This window comes from Gekko japonicus, unplaced genomic scaffold (assembly GCF_001447785.1).
Source record: "Gekko japonicus isolate JY-2015 unplaced genomic scaffold, Gekko_japonicus_V1.1 scaffold2, whole genome shotgun sequence".
NCBI lineage: Eukaryota > Metazoa > Chordata > Lepidosauria > Squamata > Gekkonidae > Gekko > Gekko japonicus.
Window position 1 is genome coordinate 1,983,791 of NW_015175358.1, and position 19,123 is coordinate 2,002,913.

Here is a 19,123-nt window from a genome sequence, read left to right on the forward strand (position 1 = left end):
TAATATTGTATATTTTAAACAGATTACCTTCCTGTGATCATTAAAAAATCTGAGAGTCACTAGGAAGCAAATGCCTACGTGCAGGAGAATAGATATTGTAGTAGTCTAATTTTCTTACTGCTGAGCAGACAAAGTTTTCACCACCGACACATCATAGCAGCTATACACATAGCTTGAAACTCTACAGGGTTCTGGATATTTCATCTCTGTTTGCAAATTCATTAGATGTACAAGGGGAGGAAGAAACTAAGCATCCTTTTATCATCTTGTTCCAACTGCACTGATGCTTTCCGTACACAGTAGTTATACAACTAGTGCAACGAAGTTAGTAAATTACCAACGTTAGAACGAGGAGAGCCATAAATAGTTCTCCTCCATACCTTGTTGCTGAGGAAACAATATTTCTGGACCATACTTTGTCAAAATGTATTCAAGCACCCCAACCCCAACCATTTAGCATCATAATCTTATACACATTTATTTGGACATAGTTCCTATTGATATAAGACAGCAATTTAGTAAGTCATAGAACAAAAGCCTTAAAAACATTACCATGCACATACCTTCCTGTATGCTGTTCTGCAGGTGGTTGACAATGGCTGCCAGGATAGTCGACAGGCTCATCACCTGTGCGCACTGTGCAAGGCCTAAAGTGAACAACTCATTCCAACAGGCACGCACAAGGCTTGTGTTACAATCCTGCCTAAAAAAAAATACAAAAAGCTCAAGATAACATTGTGTCTAAGATCATTATACTTCATTTTATGAGGAACTGAACATTAGGCCCCAGTGGAGAACTTACTGTAGACAAGTTATTTTTCAGCTGGCTATATTGTTTGTCTCTGTTAAAAACACCTGAGAATTTATGCTAGTTTGGAGAAGGGCAGATTTCTCCACTATAACATTTATGGATGGAAGCCCTAAAAACTGGACAATGTGCCAACTATTTTGTGGATGGAGAAGGTAGTAAAGACCTTCTATTACTTCCCCTGACATGTTCTTTCCTAGTTCATTACCCAACATTCCAAAGATAGGGTTTTTGGGGGGAGGGTTGCACACAATTTAGCAGGTATGAATGATAACATAGTAAAAGTAAGATTATATAAAAATGTAAAATTGAGAAATTAGTGGAAAGGAGGCACTATATGAACATATAGGTTATTAAAATACCATGAGATTGGGTTTTTAAAAAAGTATTAGGGGACACACACTAAAATATGTCATTGTTTCCACAGGGAAACAGCCCAGTTACCCCCCAAAATAACCCCTCAAAAGTTGGCAGCACACTTTTGTGCTGTTCTCCAATGAATGCACAGGGTGGCTTGTGTTCAAGAATTCTGTGGCACAGATGCATTGACAGTGCTGAGCATTCCCCATTTGTAAAATGGGAGAAATGTTTACTCATCTTCTGCTGTTGCATGTCTGTGCACTTTTACGGTTTGATGTACAGCTAATGTAGCATTGTTGTCTAACAGTACAATACTAAGCAGAGAAACCCCTTTCTGAGTCCACTGAAGGGCTTAGAAGAGTGTAACTCTGCTTAGGGCTGTGCAGTACAGGACTGAGCTACAAATCAGATTTTAATCTCACCTTGGTCATGAAATCATTAGGTGGCCTTAGCCTAGCTATTGTGCTACTTACCTGCAATACAGGTGTGATAATATTGACCTACATTGATAAGGATTACATGAGAAAATACCTGTGAAGTACTCTGTTCAAGAGTGCTAAGTAAACACTAAGTACCATTCAAAAACTGCAGCCTCTGGTTTGGCTCACATTCTTCAATAATCTGCTCTGTAAGCATCTGTTTCCTGCTGTGGGTGTTTGGGACCATATTGCTTAGCAGCAAGGAATATGAAACATCTAATAGCTGTGTACCCAGATAATGTATCTGTAGAACTCTTTTCAATATCCCTGTTCCCTTATCCCCTTGCAGGTGCAACGGTGGTCCTACCTTCCAGAAAGTAGCAGCCAATGGTCAGGTGCTATTCACATCACAGAAATTCATTCCCCCCCCCCACAGAATGTGAAAAAATATTGATCCTAGACTGTGATTTTCCCAGCCTATTTTTTCTATGCATATTTCTATGCTTCCTCATCCGAGTCCTGCTCAAGGCAGTTTACAGCTTAAACCCCCCCAACATGCTAGCACTTTATGATATTGTACTGTTTTATAATGATCTGTTTTTAGATGTTTTTATGGTCATTTAATTGCTATTTATGTATTTACTTTCATGTAAGCCGCCCTGAGAGCCTGCCGTGGTGGGGAGGGCAGGGTATAAATTGGATAAATAAATAAATAAAAATAAAATCACCACAATATGAAAAACAAACCCATTAGAAGTAAGCAGCGTAAAAAAAACTAACCACAAACAGAAGCAGACCATTAAAAAGCTAATAAGATAAACCCCCTAATTAAAAGCCTGGGTAAAAAGATGCCTAGTGCCTAGAAGAAAGTAAAGTAGGTGTCAGACAAGCCTCAAGGGGGAGGCCGGTACAAGGTTGAGGTGTCACTACAAAACAGGCCCTCAGAGGACTGGATCCTCGACAATAGTTTTATACATCCTCATCAATCAGGTTTTAGGAAAGGTCTAGGGACAATAAACCACTGCTATACCCTTTACCAACTGGCCGAATCAGCAATGCCGGGCTCTACTAAAGCTCCATATGCAGTGTTTGTCTATCTGGCATCGGCCTTTGATTCGACTGATAGAGAGAGACTTTGGGCTAAGCTGTTGAAGACCCACATAGACAAGAGGTTGCTGTACTTACTGAGATAACTCCACCAAGATACCCATGCAAGGATAAGAGTAGGCACCTCTGGCTCTTTAACCAGAGAAATTCCTACAGGAAAGGGAGTAAAGCAGGGCTGTGTACTAGCTCCTACACTTTTTAACTTATATATAAATGACATTGTCCCCAAACTAAGCAGTCTAGACTTTGTACCACCTAAGTTGGGTCAACAAAAAATATCATTACTGCTTTATGCAGACGACATGGTTCTATTCTCTCTAACAAGAATTGGTCTAAAGAGACTCTTAGATAGTTTGTGAGATTAATGTAAGGAGGAGAGGCTATCTATTAATTACTCCAAAACCAAGGTAGTGGTATTCCGTAAAAGACCCAAAAAACATGTATGGAATATTCAAGGTGTCCCAATAGAACAATGTAAGATATACAAATAATTGGGTCTAATATTTAGCGAAACATTGAATTGGAATGCCCATGTAGCCTCCATCAAATCAACAGCAACTAAGTTACTGGGAGTAATTTTGAGATTTTATCGAACTAAAGTGGGCTTTTTAATAGAGCCAGCTGTTAAGCTCTTTATCACCAAAGTAGTATCTCATCTGTTGTACAGAATAGAACTTTGGTGTTGGAAGGAGGAAATATTGACCAGCCTGGAGACAGTGCAAAATCTTTTCCTGAGGCGGTTATTGGCGCTGCCCAAGGGTTCACCTGCGGCATTAATGAGGGCAGAAACAGGTATTCCATCACTAAGGGCTCGAGCGTACTTAGCGGTCTTGAAATAGATGCTGAAATTTCAACACCTTCCAAATGAAACATTTAGCAAAATCAGTTACTTTGATTTACTAAGTAATGATAAACCTCACATCGAATTTTATAATAACATCATCTCACGGTAATGTGTGCCTGACGACTTATCCAGATCTTTTGTAAATACCCAGCACTTGCACCAATGGGTATTTAATAAGAATGCTCTTTTTGACAAAAGGTTAATACTCCAGTCAAAATCTGTACCATGGTATCATAGGATTAAAAAAGATCACTTAAGAACCTCTTTTTTGTCAACCATTGCAGTCCACAGTTTAAGAGTGGCATTTACCGCCCTTCGCTTTCAATCCATGCCCATTGAAGTGCTGCTTGGAAGGTATACCAACAAACCACAGGAACAATGTGTATGCGCTTGTGGTACCGCAGTGGAAGATCTATTTCATTACATTATGGTTTGTCCTTTATATTCAGACCTAAGAAGCAGATTCCTATCTGGAATTTTAAGCCAACTTTGCAACTTACCTGACAATGAAAAGTTGGTTGTCCTCTTGTTGGATATGTACCCCCCTGGTTACTTGCAAGGTAGCGCTTTTTGCACTTGCAGACAGAAAGTTAGATCCAAGGGTGCTTCCAGTATTGTCTAACATAGAGCTACAAAACTGGTAGCATAGCTTTTATGATTTTAAAACTTTGATTGTTTTATTTGTTCAAATGTTATACAGTCTTATTCTGAAAGCTTTGTTTTTAGAACAGTACTTTTGAACCCTACATTTATATTATGTATTTATATTTTATATTGTAACGGCCAACGGCCATATACAATAAACTTACTTACTTACTACTACTACTACTATAAAACATGCCCTGTCTCGAATAGCCACTCACCTAATCTCTGAAGGCAGAGTCACAGACAGCAGGGCCCGAGAGGCAGATCTTAACTGGCAGGCTGGATAGTATGACCCAGCTGTCTCCCTCTACATTGACTCATCTCCATAAATGTCAGCCCTCCATAAGTTGAGATTGGTTCCCCAGCTCTTATTCACAAGTGTCACTGTATGAAGATGACCACACTGGCTTCGATCCTGCAGGCAGAAGGGGGAGGGTGATTTTCACTATCCCCCCTCCACTGAAAACCTCTGACCCCTCCCCATACTGGCCATAGGAGTTGCTGTCCCACAGGAGCAGCAATTGGGAGGGGCATTTTGGGCTGCAGCAGGATGGAGGGAGGCAACAAAGTCATGCTCCACTGACAGAAATCCCTTCTGTCTGGAGAGTTTTCTGATGGACCCAGACAATTAAGTGCATGTTCATATGAGCCCTGAAGGGGATGAATAGGTGGATGTAGGTAAAGAATGTGTCTTGAACTTCTACTTCCCCCTCAGCCTGTAGGTCTAATCTAGTTTCCTACCTCCAAGGAAACAAATTATTTAATAGCAACCGTGAAGGGAAAAGACAAGCTTGCATGAGCGTTTTCCATGGCTACCTGAATACCTCCATGTGCCCTTCATTACCATGGTCAGTTTCCTCCTTTCGCAATGGAATCATGATTCCAGAAACTGAGCAAATGACTGCAACACTCACAAAGATAATGGGCTTGTTTAAACTTCATGCCTACAAAAAACCCTGAGACATTTAACACATATAATAATGAATCATCCATCCAGCTATTCATTAACATTATCCTAAAATGGTTCTGGTTTTAGGTAATGAGACAATTTCATTTTTGATAGCTAGCATTGATTGAAAGGATTCCACTCATTCCTTAGAAAACAAACAGTGCCCCCCCCCCCCAAAAAATACTATCTTACCCTAGCGCTTGAAAAGCAGGGATGGATCTAGCCCAGTGCATGGAAAGGAAAAGTAACCGGGATGCTGACTCGCAAATGTAATGCACATTCAGGTATTCTGGCATTGGAGTAGGCATTGTTAACTGCATGAGAACAGAAATGGACAAATCTGAAGCTCAATTTTAATAAATTATTTTAAAAATAATTTATACAAAAATTATGCAGACATATTATACAACATATAATCAATACTCCCTCTAAGCTGTGAAGTCTTGTGAGCAAAAAAATCTACTTTGTGAGCTACTGGCATTAAAGTTGTGAGTGACCCATTTGGCTACTGCATAAATTAGTTTGCTCTGGAGCCATCCTTCCTGAGCGAAGACAAGAACGTGTGAGCCGGAGGCTAAAAACTGTGAGCTAGCTCACACTAACTCAGCTTAGAGGGAACACTGCATATAATATACTCAAGAGGTTTTCGTTTTGCTTTTCTTACAATGGAACTATAAACATAACCCTTTTTAATTTGATGTAGTTAATATTAAAATAGTTTTTTAAAAGGTCTGATCTCACAGTGTAATGACAATGGAAATGAAGCAGTGTATATTGGCATGTCTGTGTAGTTATTCTCTATTCTTTAGGATCCGTATGAATTTAAAATAAGCTATGCAGCTCTTCTTTACATTATTGCTTAAACTAAAAAAGAGATCACATAATGTATTCTGCACAAGACTTAAGAGTCAGCTACATTCTGCCCATCCCTACTACCTCCTCCTGGCCTGCCCACCCCTCCTCCTCTTCCCTCCCTCCTTCCTTCCCCACGGCCTCTCCCTGTCACCCTCCCCACCACCTCCCTGTCCCGGTCTTGCTCACTGTCAGTGGCAGGTGTTCCTCCTGCTGCTTGCCTGCCTGCCTTGCTTGGCTGTGGTGCATCCCTGCCATTCCTGTTGCCTTTGCCTGTTCATCAGGATGCTGAGCAGGGAAACAGACTGCAAGGGTAGTGTAATTGTCTTCTAAGTCTACATACTAATGGGGTTTTACTTCTAATGTAATCTGAAAAAGATTTGGCCAAATAAATTAAGGAAGCCCATACCTTAAATGTCACGTGAGTATCTGTAAGTAGGGGTCCTTCAACTTCAATGATTGGCGTAGACTGATCTCTACTGATTACATGAATATTCCCACCACCTGTGGGATCCATCCCATCTGCCAGATTCTGAGCTGCGGCACTATCTGTCGTATTAAGTGCTTTAGCCAAAGTATCAAATGCTCTGAAATAAAAGACGCCATCTATCAAATGTGTTTCTTTCTACTTCTATTAACATATTTATATTAGGAAGAAAATGCAACCACTATTTTATTTATTATATTTTATTCCATAAATCAATCCATCAGTCTTCTTTGCATTAGCAAAGAAAAGCCAGAGCTACAGTACAGAATAAGGTGGAGATTCCACCAAGAGAAAATTAAAAGGGAAAAACATAAAATAATTCAAAAACTAAACATTTTCCAATTAGTGTTAAAATACAAATACAAAATCATCATTAAAACTGTATATCTAAAAGTAAGAGAGAAAGACCTTACAATCCAGAGACAAATAAAAGGTGACAAATAACAATTGACCCAGAGTGAAGCAGTCATGGACCCAGAGTGAAGTGGTCAGCATGCCCCATCAGCTTTTTATCCTTCACAATGGTGGCAGCAAATCTTGCCATTTGGAGAGTAATGAATTTGTCAAAGTTTCCATTTAGTATTACAAATCGAAGCTTATCGATCCATTGTTTAAAGATTATCCCATGCTTATTAACTAAAGAATCTTTTGTATTCCTCCTACCATTATAAAATTCACCATATAGCTATTTCCCCATACCTTTAAATGACTATTTCCAATATTACTTGTGCCTTGGGATATCTAACTTCGACTTCATAGATGTAATTTTCCAAGTCAGGTCAACACTTCTCATAACAAAAGGATGAGGAGTGGGGAGAAATACATACATTCACTATCAAAATAATCTGATCTTTAAAAGTCAAGAGACAAGCCATTTCTAAAGATCCTAAAGGGGGAAGCAATATTATACCACACTTCACTGATGTAGAAATCAGATATGCCAGCCCCCCACTAGGACATCCTTTAGTAGTTGGGGGGATCGCAGCATTGAGTGTGTGAGAGATCCATCTAATGTCAATTTTGATGTTAACCAGGTCTCTTGAATGAGAATTATATCATAATACCTTATAAACTGTAAGAATGTAGGGTCCTGGATTTTACTTGACCATCCAGTCACATTCCATGAGATACACTTTAAATAATGCTCGCTTTGGGTCTCTGATTATCAGTTTAGTATCTCTATTTTATCCATCTCTTTAGAATCCACTAAGCTTGATCCATTTTTATATGTGGGTGCTGAGGTCAAACTAGAAAGCTTTGTGCAGCCTACAGGATGAGGGCCCTCTGTACTGATCTCATGATCCTCTAAATAGCAATTAAAAGGCCCTTCTGCAGAGAGTCCACAGTTTATTTGATGATAAGGAGAAACACAGTATTTATATAAGACAGGTTGATTGTTAATAAGGGGTGCATCTATAGAGCTGCGGCACCATCTGTCGTATTAAGTGCTTTAGCCAAAGTACTGAATGCTCTTAAATAAAAGAGTAAGTCTATCAAATGCGCTTCTTCCCACTTCTATTAACATATTTATATTAGGAAGAAAATATAACCACAAATTATTTTATTTTATTATACTTTATTCATTTGTACCCTGCCTTTCTCCCTAATGGAGACCCAAAGCAGATTTACATTGTTCTCCTCTCCTCCATTTTGTCTTCACACCAACCTTGAGAGGTAGATTAGGCTGAGAGCATATGACTGGCCCAGGGTCACTCAGGGAGTAGAACCTGGTTCTCCCAGATACTAGTCCAACACTCTTGACCACTGCTTCACATTGGCTCTCCAATGCATCTATCTACAGATAAACCAATCATGTTTCTAAGATAGGATGCATACCGAGTTATCTCACTTGCAGACTGGTCTTCTTGCTGAACTTCAGGAGTATCACCGTTATTAAGTGACTCATTGAGACTGGCAAGTGACGTTACAACATTTGCTAGTGTTCCCAAGGCACCTTGGCTTGTCTCAGCCTATAAAAAATTATATTTGTGAAATATTAACATTATGTAAAGTTAAGACATGTTTTCTCGTGATGTAGCCAACAGACTACATCTTCATCACTGGGGTGCCCTCCATATAACTGATCGGAAGCATTTGGAATGAGTGATGCTTCTAAGGAAGAAGCGCATGGCCATCAAGGAACATATAATAAGAAACCAACTGCGTGAACAAAACATTAGTTATACAAGAAAGGTTAAGGAGCCTACCTTGGAATCTGTGGCAAGGAGCACTGTCCCATCATCCCGTATTAGTGGCTGCTGAATATTTACAAGCATTCCTGAATCAAGAAGACCAGTTGATCTGTTCAAAAATTGGAAAATGTATATCCAGGAGTAAGAAATATTATTTTATTAGAGAGCTGCACCATTTCCCATGAACAGCACTTTTATCCCACTCTGCCAGCTTCTTCCCTTCTTTGGATCCAACCAATAACTTGCAGTCCAATATCAGATGAGTAAAATTAATTTCTACATAATGTACCCTCAGAAAGTATCTCAGTACCCATACTTATATGGAATCTATTAATTAGCATACCTATTTTATGAAATTCTACCTGTTATCTATATCTCTTTACAAAGCATTATGGTTTTCCACGATATAACAGAGATGAAATGCATGTGACAAGCCTCTCCCTCATGGAGTTTATAATTTGCTTGGCCATGGTGCATCCCTGCCTTGTCTCAGCCTTAATTGTACAAACCTGACAAACATGAAAAACTTAACACAAATAAATAAAATATTACAGCTATCTTTACTGAATGGCTACATCCAATGTTCCCTCTAAGCTGAGTTAGTGTGAGCTAGCTCACAGTTTTTTAACCTCCAGCTCACACATTTTTGTCTTAGCTTGGGAAGGATGGCTCCAGAGCAAACTGATTTATGCAGTAGCTGAATCGCTTGCTCACAACTTTAACGTTGATAGCTCACAAAGTAGAATTTTTACTCACAAGACTCCACAGCTTGGAGGGAACATTGGCTACATCTAAACATAAGGGAAAAAATCCAGTTTGTTTGTGACAAGAATAAGCCTGGTTGATGCTCTCGTCCCTCCCCTTGTGAACGGAATTGCCACAGAAGACTTCCTGCTTAAAAAGAAACCAGTTTGTGATGATGTCCCAATCTGAGTGGTTTAACAAACTGCTGCTTGTTTCTTACCTATAAACCAGGATTGGAAACCATTCTGGTTTAGAACTTAGATAATAAACAAACTGAAGTTTGTTAAAGTACCTGAATAGGGGCATCATGCCAAAGAGCACATTTTATTTCAAATCTCTTCAATCTCAGTTCTATGTGTGAGGGGAAGAAGAATGGGGAGGAGCACATGAGACCAAGAATAAACCAGACAGGTTCTCAGCAACAATGAGAAAATGTGGTCATTCACATACAAAACCCTGACGGCTGAAAATTTAGTCTGGCTGCTAAATTTTAGTGCTGGCTCCTAGACCTAAAGAAAATTTGTCAAGGCCTGGTGCACAGTGTCCAAATATATACAGGAAGTACTTAAAAGCAGGAAAAATTACTTCAACTGGCCCTGAACATAAATGCATTTAATTTCATTTGAACTCTGTCTTCTATTTTTGTCAACAAAACATTTGTAATCTGACTTCCCAAGACCTCTGGACTGCACAAAATTTAAAGCCCATTTTTCACTTACCTAGCTCCATCTTTATCAGCTACAAAGGTTGGAGTTGCTATTAGAGGACTTCTCAAATCCTTTCTGATATAGATTTTTTCTGTTGAAGCAGCACAATTAGTTGGTTTCTCCCTCTGCACATCAAAAGGCTTCCTTTCACTCTGTACAGCTACACCATGGGTATAGAAATGTGAAAACAAATATTTATTCAAAAGGTTATAAAAAATGTGTAATTTTTTTTCTAAAGGAGGACTTCAAACTTGCACAGTTCTGTTTATTCCAGGCTGTGCTGGTTTTGATTCTGCTTCATAGATCAGACTCAGAAAGATGATGACTGGCAATTAGTGTTCGTAGGTTACTTAAGGTTCCATTCTATCACCCATATTTGACATTTGACATTTGACATTGACATTTAGGAAGATTATTCATGGTTCTGGAATCTACTATAATTTAAATGCTGATGACACCTAATTCTATTTTTCAGTATCAAGGAGATCTAGTTATGAACCAGTACCTGGAAAGTGTCAGCTTAATGAGTGCTACCAAACCAAGGTTGAAAGAATATGAAATAGGTTTTGATGGCCATTGTTATCTGTGTTATTTTGCTGTTTCTAGAACTGAATGCCTATGGCTAAATATTCTGCTCTATTAAATATGATATACTTACACATTAGAAATCATACCTGAACTGGTAACATATTTCTGCAGACAAATAAGATCATCAGGCTTAATAGCTAATCATAAAACAGCTTCAGATCAGTTAAGGATGGCTAGTCTTATTGTGCTTACAGTTTAGACTTTTTAAGCCTATGCTTTGAACTTTTGATCTGAACCACAAGAAAATTACTGGTTTGCTGCCTCTCAAGCCATGCCTCCCTTAGTAATGCTGTGTTCCTATGCTCTTCCCTGCTGAATGCCCTGTGTGTGTTATGTTCTGACACACTCCCCTTCTTTAGAGACCCTGCATGATATCTGACCTCAGCATGCACCTTTAACTAAGAATATAGTCTTAGCCTTTTGTTGGTGCTCTGGCTGTGCTATCATTATCTAATTCACAGATGTCACTGTGCTGAACAACCCAGCAAAAATATTTTTGCTTTGCATTAACAGAGCAATCCTAAGCAAGTCTACTCGTAACCCTATTAGGCCCATTCAGTGGGGCTTACTCCCAGGAACGTGTTCTTAGGATTGCACTGTTCATACATTTTAAATGTTCATTAAGAACATTATCTAAATAATACTTTAATGGATAAACTTTTTTTAAAAATCTCCTTTGGGATGATGAAAATTTATTTTAAAAACATAGGAAAGAAATCTTAGAAATAGAAACACAGTAGCCCCAAAATAATAATTAATACTTCACAGACAAAAAAACCATTTGAGTGCTGTAGACTCACATTCCATTTTCATGCCCATCTCAAGACATTTTTTTAGCCGACAAAACTGGCAGCGATTCCGATGGTGTTTATTGATGATACAATCCTGGTTGCTACGGCAACTATAGGTCAGATTTTTCCTCACGCTCCTTTTAAAGAAGCCTTTGCATCCCTCGCAACTGACAGCACCATAGTGACGACCTAATAAAAAAATTAAGAATACATATACAAGATGAGAGATTTTAAAACTATTTTTATAACATGCCAGGCATATTGCTCAATAATTCCTTGGGTTTCTTATTCAGTTCTTTCACACTTCTGCTAGCACTAAATAACACTCAGATGTAATTTAAGGAGATTTTTATAAAAGGAAAATCCTCTATGATCAAAGCAAGTGCCAACATTTTAAGAGCATTTACTTAAAAGTACCTGAAAAGGCATTCATTGTGTGTGTGTGTGTGTGTGTGTGTGTGTATATTTCTACAAAAATTTCTACAGATTTATACACATGTGCAATACATAAAATAACCTTTAATTATGGAAAGTAAACAAGAAAAAAAATCACAGTTCAACAACCATCTTCATCTTAACATACAGAATACATTACAGCCAACATATGGAAGTGGGAAGACAAGTACAGCTTGTATATTATAAAGAAATAATACGTCTAAATATATATTATTTTTTAGGTTTATTATTTCTTTATAATATGCAGGCCAGATTTTGCCTCACACTTACTGGGTGGTGGCTGTAATTCTCAATCCCTGTGACTCTGTATACTTAATTCTGACCACTAATGAAGATGGCTCTTTTCTTGTTTACTTGCCATTATTTTATGTATTGTATATGTACATAAATTCGTAGAATTTTTGTTTTATATTATGAATGCCTTTTTTGGTTGATGTGTTTTATTTTTTGAAAAAACTTCATATATGAACTTCAGGTGTTTTTCAATATATGTTTTTCTACAACTTTCTGTTATTAGGTTTTTGTTGCAGTTATTCCCTTCCATTTGGCTTGTAGCTGATGTGCAATACAAAAGTTGGGCTAAAATATATATGGAATAATCTTCAGTGGTAAATATGGCATTTTCTGGGGGCTGGACACTTGGGACAGTCAAGGATTGCAACCTGTGAGCACAGAGATCAGGATACAGAGCAACACTCCTAGAGATTAATTTCAGCCTTCTTCCTTTGATGAAGCTGCTTCTTCAATCCTCACACCCCATCGTAGTCAAGCATTTCATGTTTATCAGCGACCTTCCTGCATCTCACGCAGGATCATTTTTCACCAGGTTCCCAACATATTGCTTACTTTCAGAAGTAAGAGGACAGCCACACCCACTGGGGCAATATCTAATCTGAGCAGTGCTATCAGAATTAACAATATCCTACAGTCAAAACCTGTATTCCATACCAACAAATTCTCTTACAGTCATGTACCTGATGCCTTGTCTCCACAGACAACACAATATTCTACTACTTGTGGTCGCTGCACATCAGTTTTAGCTAACAAACGTTCCACAGATGCAGAGTCTGTCACAATCTAAAATGAAACATTAGAAGGTTTACCATTAGAATCTCAAATTAGATTAAGAAAAGAAAAAAAGACACATGATAAATGTGGGAATGGAAAATGTATTAAAGCAGGAGTAGCAGCAGCAAAAAGGTATAAAAATGTCACACAGAGCAGAAGAACACATTTACCAAAAGAAAGAAAGAAAAGAACCAAAGAAACCAATTAGAATATGGGGAGAAATGCTTGGATATCTGCTCAGTGGCAATTACATTTTTTGATAAAACAATAAATCTCTCAAAAGACTGTAACAATATCTGTTGTAATAGTCAAGTAGAATCTGCCTATTCATGACAAAACATTCCAGGAAGAAAAACACTTTTCTCCCTGTAAGACACAAAGAGTTGTCAAAACCATTCTTTTAAAATCTGAATTTATTTTGCAAAATGATTTCAACACTACTGGTAAATGTGAGCACTTTTGTTTCATTGGTAGGTCTTAACACTTTTTTCTATATCATCTCATGAAACAATATTTACCTGTATTCTTCCAGGTACGATGTTATCTGTCGTGGTAAAAATAAGTTGCTTGGCATTAGAGGCCTCAGGTGCAGCCAGGATCACTTTCCCTGTTCCTGTTCCATCTGGACTAGCCAATATAAACTGTTGCTTTGGGGACACGGATGAATCCACTGCAGTCACTATTTGGATTTTCTGCCCTGTTTGCTGATCTGTGACAATCTATAACAAAAATTGAAATATTTTATCATATAAGTTAATTGGTCACTACTGGCTAGGAACTGGATTCTGTCACTTTAAAATTATGCTGTTCTCCCGCCATTGCTAGGTTATGTATGCAACTCAGTCACAAAAGGGTACTACTAGTAAAACTGGAAAGCTTTTATCTCAAAGGGCTTCGAGTATGTATATGACTACTCAGAATGTAACTCAATAGGAAATCTTCTCTTTATATGCATCTCCCACCCAGTGCAAGCACTAGCAAGAGAGATCTCTGTGGCAGGATTTCAACAAAAATACAATTGCATTAATGAAACAAAATGGGCAATCATTCAGTAAAATTAAGTTCCGTACTGTTCCTCACTCTGTGGTCTCAAATAACTATTACACAATAAAACAGATTTTTCTTCCATATGTTTACTTTAATTCTATTTAAATAAATGTTTTATTATTGTAGAGCAGTCTGAGGACACAGGTTTAGAGTCAGAGAAAAACTCCAGGTGTAACCTACAATTATAGAAACAAACCTTATACCTGAATACGCTGTGGTGAAGCTACAGAGGAGTCTGTGGAGATGATCTGGATGCGTTGGGAGGGGCTGGTCATCACTGGAGATTCAGATAATGTTGTCTGTACAGTTTGCACCTATATTGAATCATGTAAAAATGTGAATTTGTGTGTATAAACACAGTGAAAATGTTTTAATCTTGTTCATTTAATACTAAAAAAACAAGCAGGACCTGTGAGGAATTTTCAAGGGACCGAAAATCCCATCCCTGACCGCCACCTTCTCTTTCCTTTGCTGCTACCTTCTCTCCTCCCCTGCTGCTGTTTCAGTAGTGTTTACGAGGTTACTAGGGTTGGCTGAGGTCTTGAGAGATTTTTAAAACTGCTGTCCTGGGTTCTTGGGATCCAGTAAGGATTTATTTTTTTGTTCCCTGCCAGTTGTTCTGTTGATTGCCAAGTGTACACCTTTATATTTAAAGCAGTATCAAATTATTTGGCTCAGAGTAAAAAGGTAAAGGTAAAGGTTCCCTTGCTCGAAAGCCAGTCGAATCCGACTCTAGGGTTGCGGTGCTCATCTCCGTTTCAAAGCCGAAGAGCCAGCGCTGTCTGAAGACATTTCCGTGGACATGTGGCCGGCATGACTAAATACCAAGGCGCACGGAATGCTGTTACCTTCCCACTGAAGTGGTCCCTATTTATCTACTTGCAATTTCTTGCTTTCAAACTGCTAGGTTGGCAGGAGCTGGAACTAGAGATGGGAGCTCACTCCATCATGCGGCACCTGGGTCTCGAGCTGCTGAACTACTGACCTTCCAGAGCCTGCAGTTCAGCATCTTAACCACTTGAGCCACCGCAGCTCAGAGTACACTCCATTTATTGCCTATTGAGCACTAACCATTATTTTTAAACAAGGGTATGCTTTTTCCTTTGATGATAATAACTGAAAACTAAGTAAAAATTCACCTAATTGGTTGGTGCAGATGAAATAAAACCTAAAATATGTCTCTTCTGCCATGGCATAAGGGAGACTGTGATCACCAGTCAAGCATGGAACTAATGCAAGTGATGAGGTGCCCCACTGACTTCCATGGGAAAGAACTAAATTCTGTTGAAACAGATGTGTGGATAACCATGTCCATGGCATATGATTCATAATTAAAATTAGTGTGTGTCAACAGTATGCACTGCCTGAATCACTGCAAGCTGCTTAACAGGCAGTTGTTTGATCAACACAGTGGTCCCTCTCATGGGCATGCAGTGAATGGGACTTTCACAGGTACAACAGTCTCAATGGAATAAAAGAACTGGCAATCCCAATTATCTGACTTGCTTCAATATGGACAATGCTGTTCAATAAATGCCTGAAATCTGTCACAACTAAATCTCTGTTTGGTGAATGGGGATCTGTGAGCCCTGCTAAATGTAGCAAGGGGGATGGCTTTCTAGCTGCATTCAGGGATATGCTGTAGTTGAGTTTCTCTAGTAAACTACGTCCTTCTGTATTAGCTTGCCTGCCTTAGTCTATATGGTAGGTGTCAACAGTTGGGTTACTATGCCTAGTGCATTATTCTGTATTATGTTCCTGTGGGCCCAACTGGATGAGTGAGTAGAATATATGAGATGTGGATTTTAGTCCACCCTCACCCTGCTGATATTGCTGGCCTAAAGGTGAGCTTTGCTTTCTTGCCAGCATCCCTTTACTCAGTGAGTTACTGGGTGGAGGAGGGGGGCTTGACAGGTGTACATTCTATGGCTATGCTATACAGTTGTATCTTTCCCCTGTTGTTGCCCTAGTTGCTGGCAAGAAAGCCAAGCTCACTTTTTGGTCTACAACATCAGCAAGAGGAAGCTGGACTAGAATCTATACATTCTAACTATTCATCCAACTGAGTGCACAGGAACATAACACAGCATCGAGCATGAGGCATCCTCAAATTCTGCCTTCTCCTGCTGTTGCTTCCATTGTGTGGGTGAGGTTGTGGACATTCTGACAGGCAGGGCCAGTTCCAGATTTTGGATGGCCCTGGGCAGAGAGTACCCAAGGGCCCCCTCCCCTGCTCTGACCATCACCAAGACCTTGCCTTGGTGATTCATGCCTTCCTTCCCACCCATCCATATCCTCACCTGCCTGTGCATCCTTCCTTCCTTCTCTCACATATTTGTGAGTCTTCCCACTGACTGTATGTTGTTTCCCCAATGGTGCTGAATGACGTGTGCAGATAGAAACACCATTTTGTCTCCCCAAAGTACCACCACTATACACTACCAGCAGGTTCTGCCCTAGCAGCATGTGGTTTGGGCGCTCTACAGCATTGGGCCCTCCTAGAAACCCTGGTCCCTGCCCCCACCTTATGGTATGCCAACACCAGCCCTGCTGTCAAGGTTGCCTCTACCAATTGAGCTATGCAGGTATAGAGAATGATGTTGAGATGGCCGTTTCCTTCCCTGGGTATCTGCCTTGCAAAAGGGAACACTGTTGCAGGAAAGGATTCAAAACCATGTCTGTGAGGTTCCCTGGTTATGTGTTTCTTCCAGGGCGCTTCCCACTTATACTACGGTCCTTCTTAAAATAACATGTGCCTGTGTTACCTTTCCCCCTTTTCTTGTTGTGTTCTGTATGTGGGTGGTAGTGGGCTAATTCCACTGGGACATGGTCACATCAGCATGAACTGTCTGCTTCCATCTTTGCCTATCATGGGGATGTCATTGGCATATCGCTCCATGATTGATTGGTGTTGGCATGGTTTCTATGGATTCTGGTAATCCACTTTACTTTCTGCACCTTGGATATTTCTTTACATTTCTCTCCTCTGCTGGGTGAGCATGGGCTACTAACTGGCAGCGCTGGGCAGGAGTCAGTGAGGTGCTAAGGTCTTAGGATAGGGCTGCCTGTCATCTTTAATTCAATTCACTCTATAGTAGAATCTGGAGAAGAATCTCTGTACTCTACTCTTTCGGGAAAGCTAAATATGTCTATTAGGAAGATGCCAAACCTGGTTGTGCCTGTGTTACCTTTCCCCCTTTTCTTGTTGTGTTCTGTATGTGGGTGGTAGTGGGCTAATTCCACTGGGACATGGTCACATCAGCATGAACTGTCTGCTTCCATCTTTGCCTATCATGGGGATGTCATTGGCATATCGCTCCATGATTGATTGGTGTTGGCATGGTTTCTATGGATTCTGGTAATCCACTTTACTTTCTGCACCTTGGATATTTCTTTACATTTCTCTCCTCTGCTGGGTGAGCATGGGCTACTAACTGGCAGCGCTGGGCAGGAGTCAGTGAGGTGCTAAGGTCTTAGGATAGGGCTGCCTGTCATCTTTAATTCAATTCACTCTATAGTAGAATCTGGAGAAGAATCTCTGTACTCTACTCTTTCGGGAAAGCTAAATATGTCTATTAGGAAGATGCCAAACCTGGTTGTGGTCCTTTGGCATAACTATATCTTCTTGTTGTGTTCTGTATGTGGGTGGTAGTGGGCTAATTCCACTGGGACATGGTCACATCAGCATGAACTGTCTGCTTCCATCTTTGCCTATCATGGGGATGTCATTGGCATATCGCTCCATGATTGATTGGTGTTGGCATGGTTTCTATGGATTCTGGTAATCCACTTTACTTTCTGCACCTTGGATATTTCTTTACATTTCTCTCCTCTGCTGGGTGAGCATGGGCTACTAACTGGCAGCGCTGGGCAGGAGTCAGTGAGGTGCTAAGGTCTTAGGATAGGGCTGCCTGTCATCTTTAATTCAATTCACTCTATAGTAGAATCTGGAGAAGAATCTCTGTACTCTACTCTTTCGGGAAAGCTAAATATGTCTATTAGGAAGATGCCAAACCTGGTTGTGGTCCTTTGGCATAACTATATCTTTGGGCACCATGACTCCTGCTGTTGATTCTACCAGCTAATCCAATCCATATAAATTACTAAGGATTCCTTGTATGTACTCCACTGACAGAGAAAGAAGCTGAATCTCAGCTGATGCTATCAGAAGCACTATTTCCTGATAAAGAGATCTGCACCAAATATCTGCATGCTTGTTAATATGGGCTTTCACGGGGATGCTGTCTATTCAGGTTGTATCGTTTATTGGCTTCACAATAAATGGTTATTGAAGCGGTTGCCAAGTTCTGTAATTGCCTTATAATGAGGAAGCTGTGTGTCAAATCTATGAACTGAATGGCGGCCCTGTATGATGATCCATGCCAATAAAGGTTTTGAACTTGAACTTGATGCTGTCTATTCTCACCCCTGAACTCTGGATGAAAAAGCAGAAATAAAAGGAAAGAATGAACATATAGCTGATGCTATAGGACATCTCCCGTGAGGACTACAAATCTTGTACAGACAGTTTTTGGCAGTGTGTTTCCCAGCCTGCAAGATTTACATCTGTGCTGTCTTGTGTCCAGTCCTGAATGTGAAAGGAAACTCCTAGTGTCAGGAGAGTAGCCATTGTCCATCAGCATAGGCTTGCTTGGATTTTTGCTGGTGTCCAAATGCAGAGATGATGCTTACTTAAAATAGCAATTGGGAAACAGAAGAAACCACTGAAAGGATCTTGCAGAATCTTGCCTAGAGCACAGTCTTTTCACAGGCCATTATTGAACTTTGGAAGTATGCCAAGAATATGAGCTGAATATGAGCTTTGATGATCATCCCCTGGTGTGCCAGTCTCTGCAACATCTCCTCAACAATGATAGAAACATTCTCTGGCAATATCAGTGATCTCCTCCAAGCACTGTAGCTTCTGAGATGGCTGGAGAGAATTTGTCACTTTGTTGTTTGTAAAACTGTGGCAATGCAGGCATTGCAGTGTCACGTGGACATCCCTTACCTTTGATTGAGAACACCTTGATAAGGATATAATTCAGATAAGGGTGAA

The 19,123-nt window shown here is 39.8% G+C and overlaps 1 protein-coding gene across 1 annotated transcript in view; it reads right to left on the bottom strand.

Annotated features, from left to right (window-relative positions):
• The window catches only part of NR2C2 (nuclear receptor subfamily 2 group C member 2), a 47,773-nt gene that overhangs the window by 13,509 nt on the left and 15,141 nt on the right, over positions 1–19,123 (bottom strand). Inside the window, exons 3-12 of the mRNA XM_015425248.1 lie at positions 14,268–14,378; positions 13,536–13,736; positions 12,924–13,026; positions 11,503–11,682; positions 10,127–10,274; positions 8,679–8,772; positions 8,308–8,441; positions 6,394–6,571; positions 5,325–5,446; positions 564–703 (exon numbers count right to left, since the gene is read on the bottom strand). Coding sequence (XP_015280734.1) covers positions 564–703; positions 5,325–5,446; positions 6,394–6,571; positions 8,308–8,441; positions 8,679–8,772; positions 10,127–10,274; positions 11,503–11,682; positions 12,924–13,026; positions 13,536–13,736; positions 14,268–14,378 — 1,411 coding nt within the window. The remainder of the gene's footprint in view (positions 1–563; positions 704–5,324; positions 5,447–6,393; positions 6,572–8,307; positions 8,442–8,678; positions 8,773–10,126; positions 10,275–11,502; positions 11,683–12,923; positions 13,027–13,535; positions 13,737–14,267; positions 14,379–19,123) is intronic.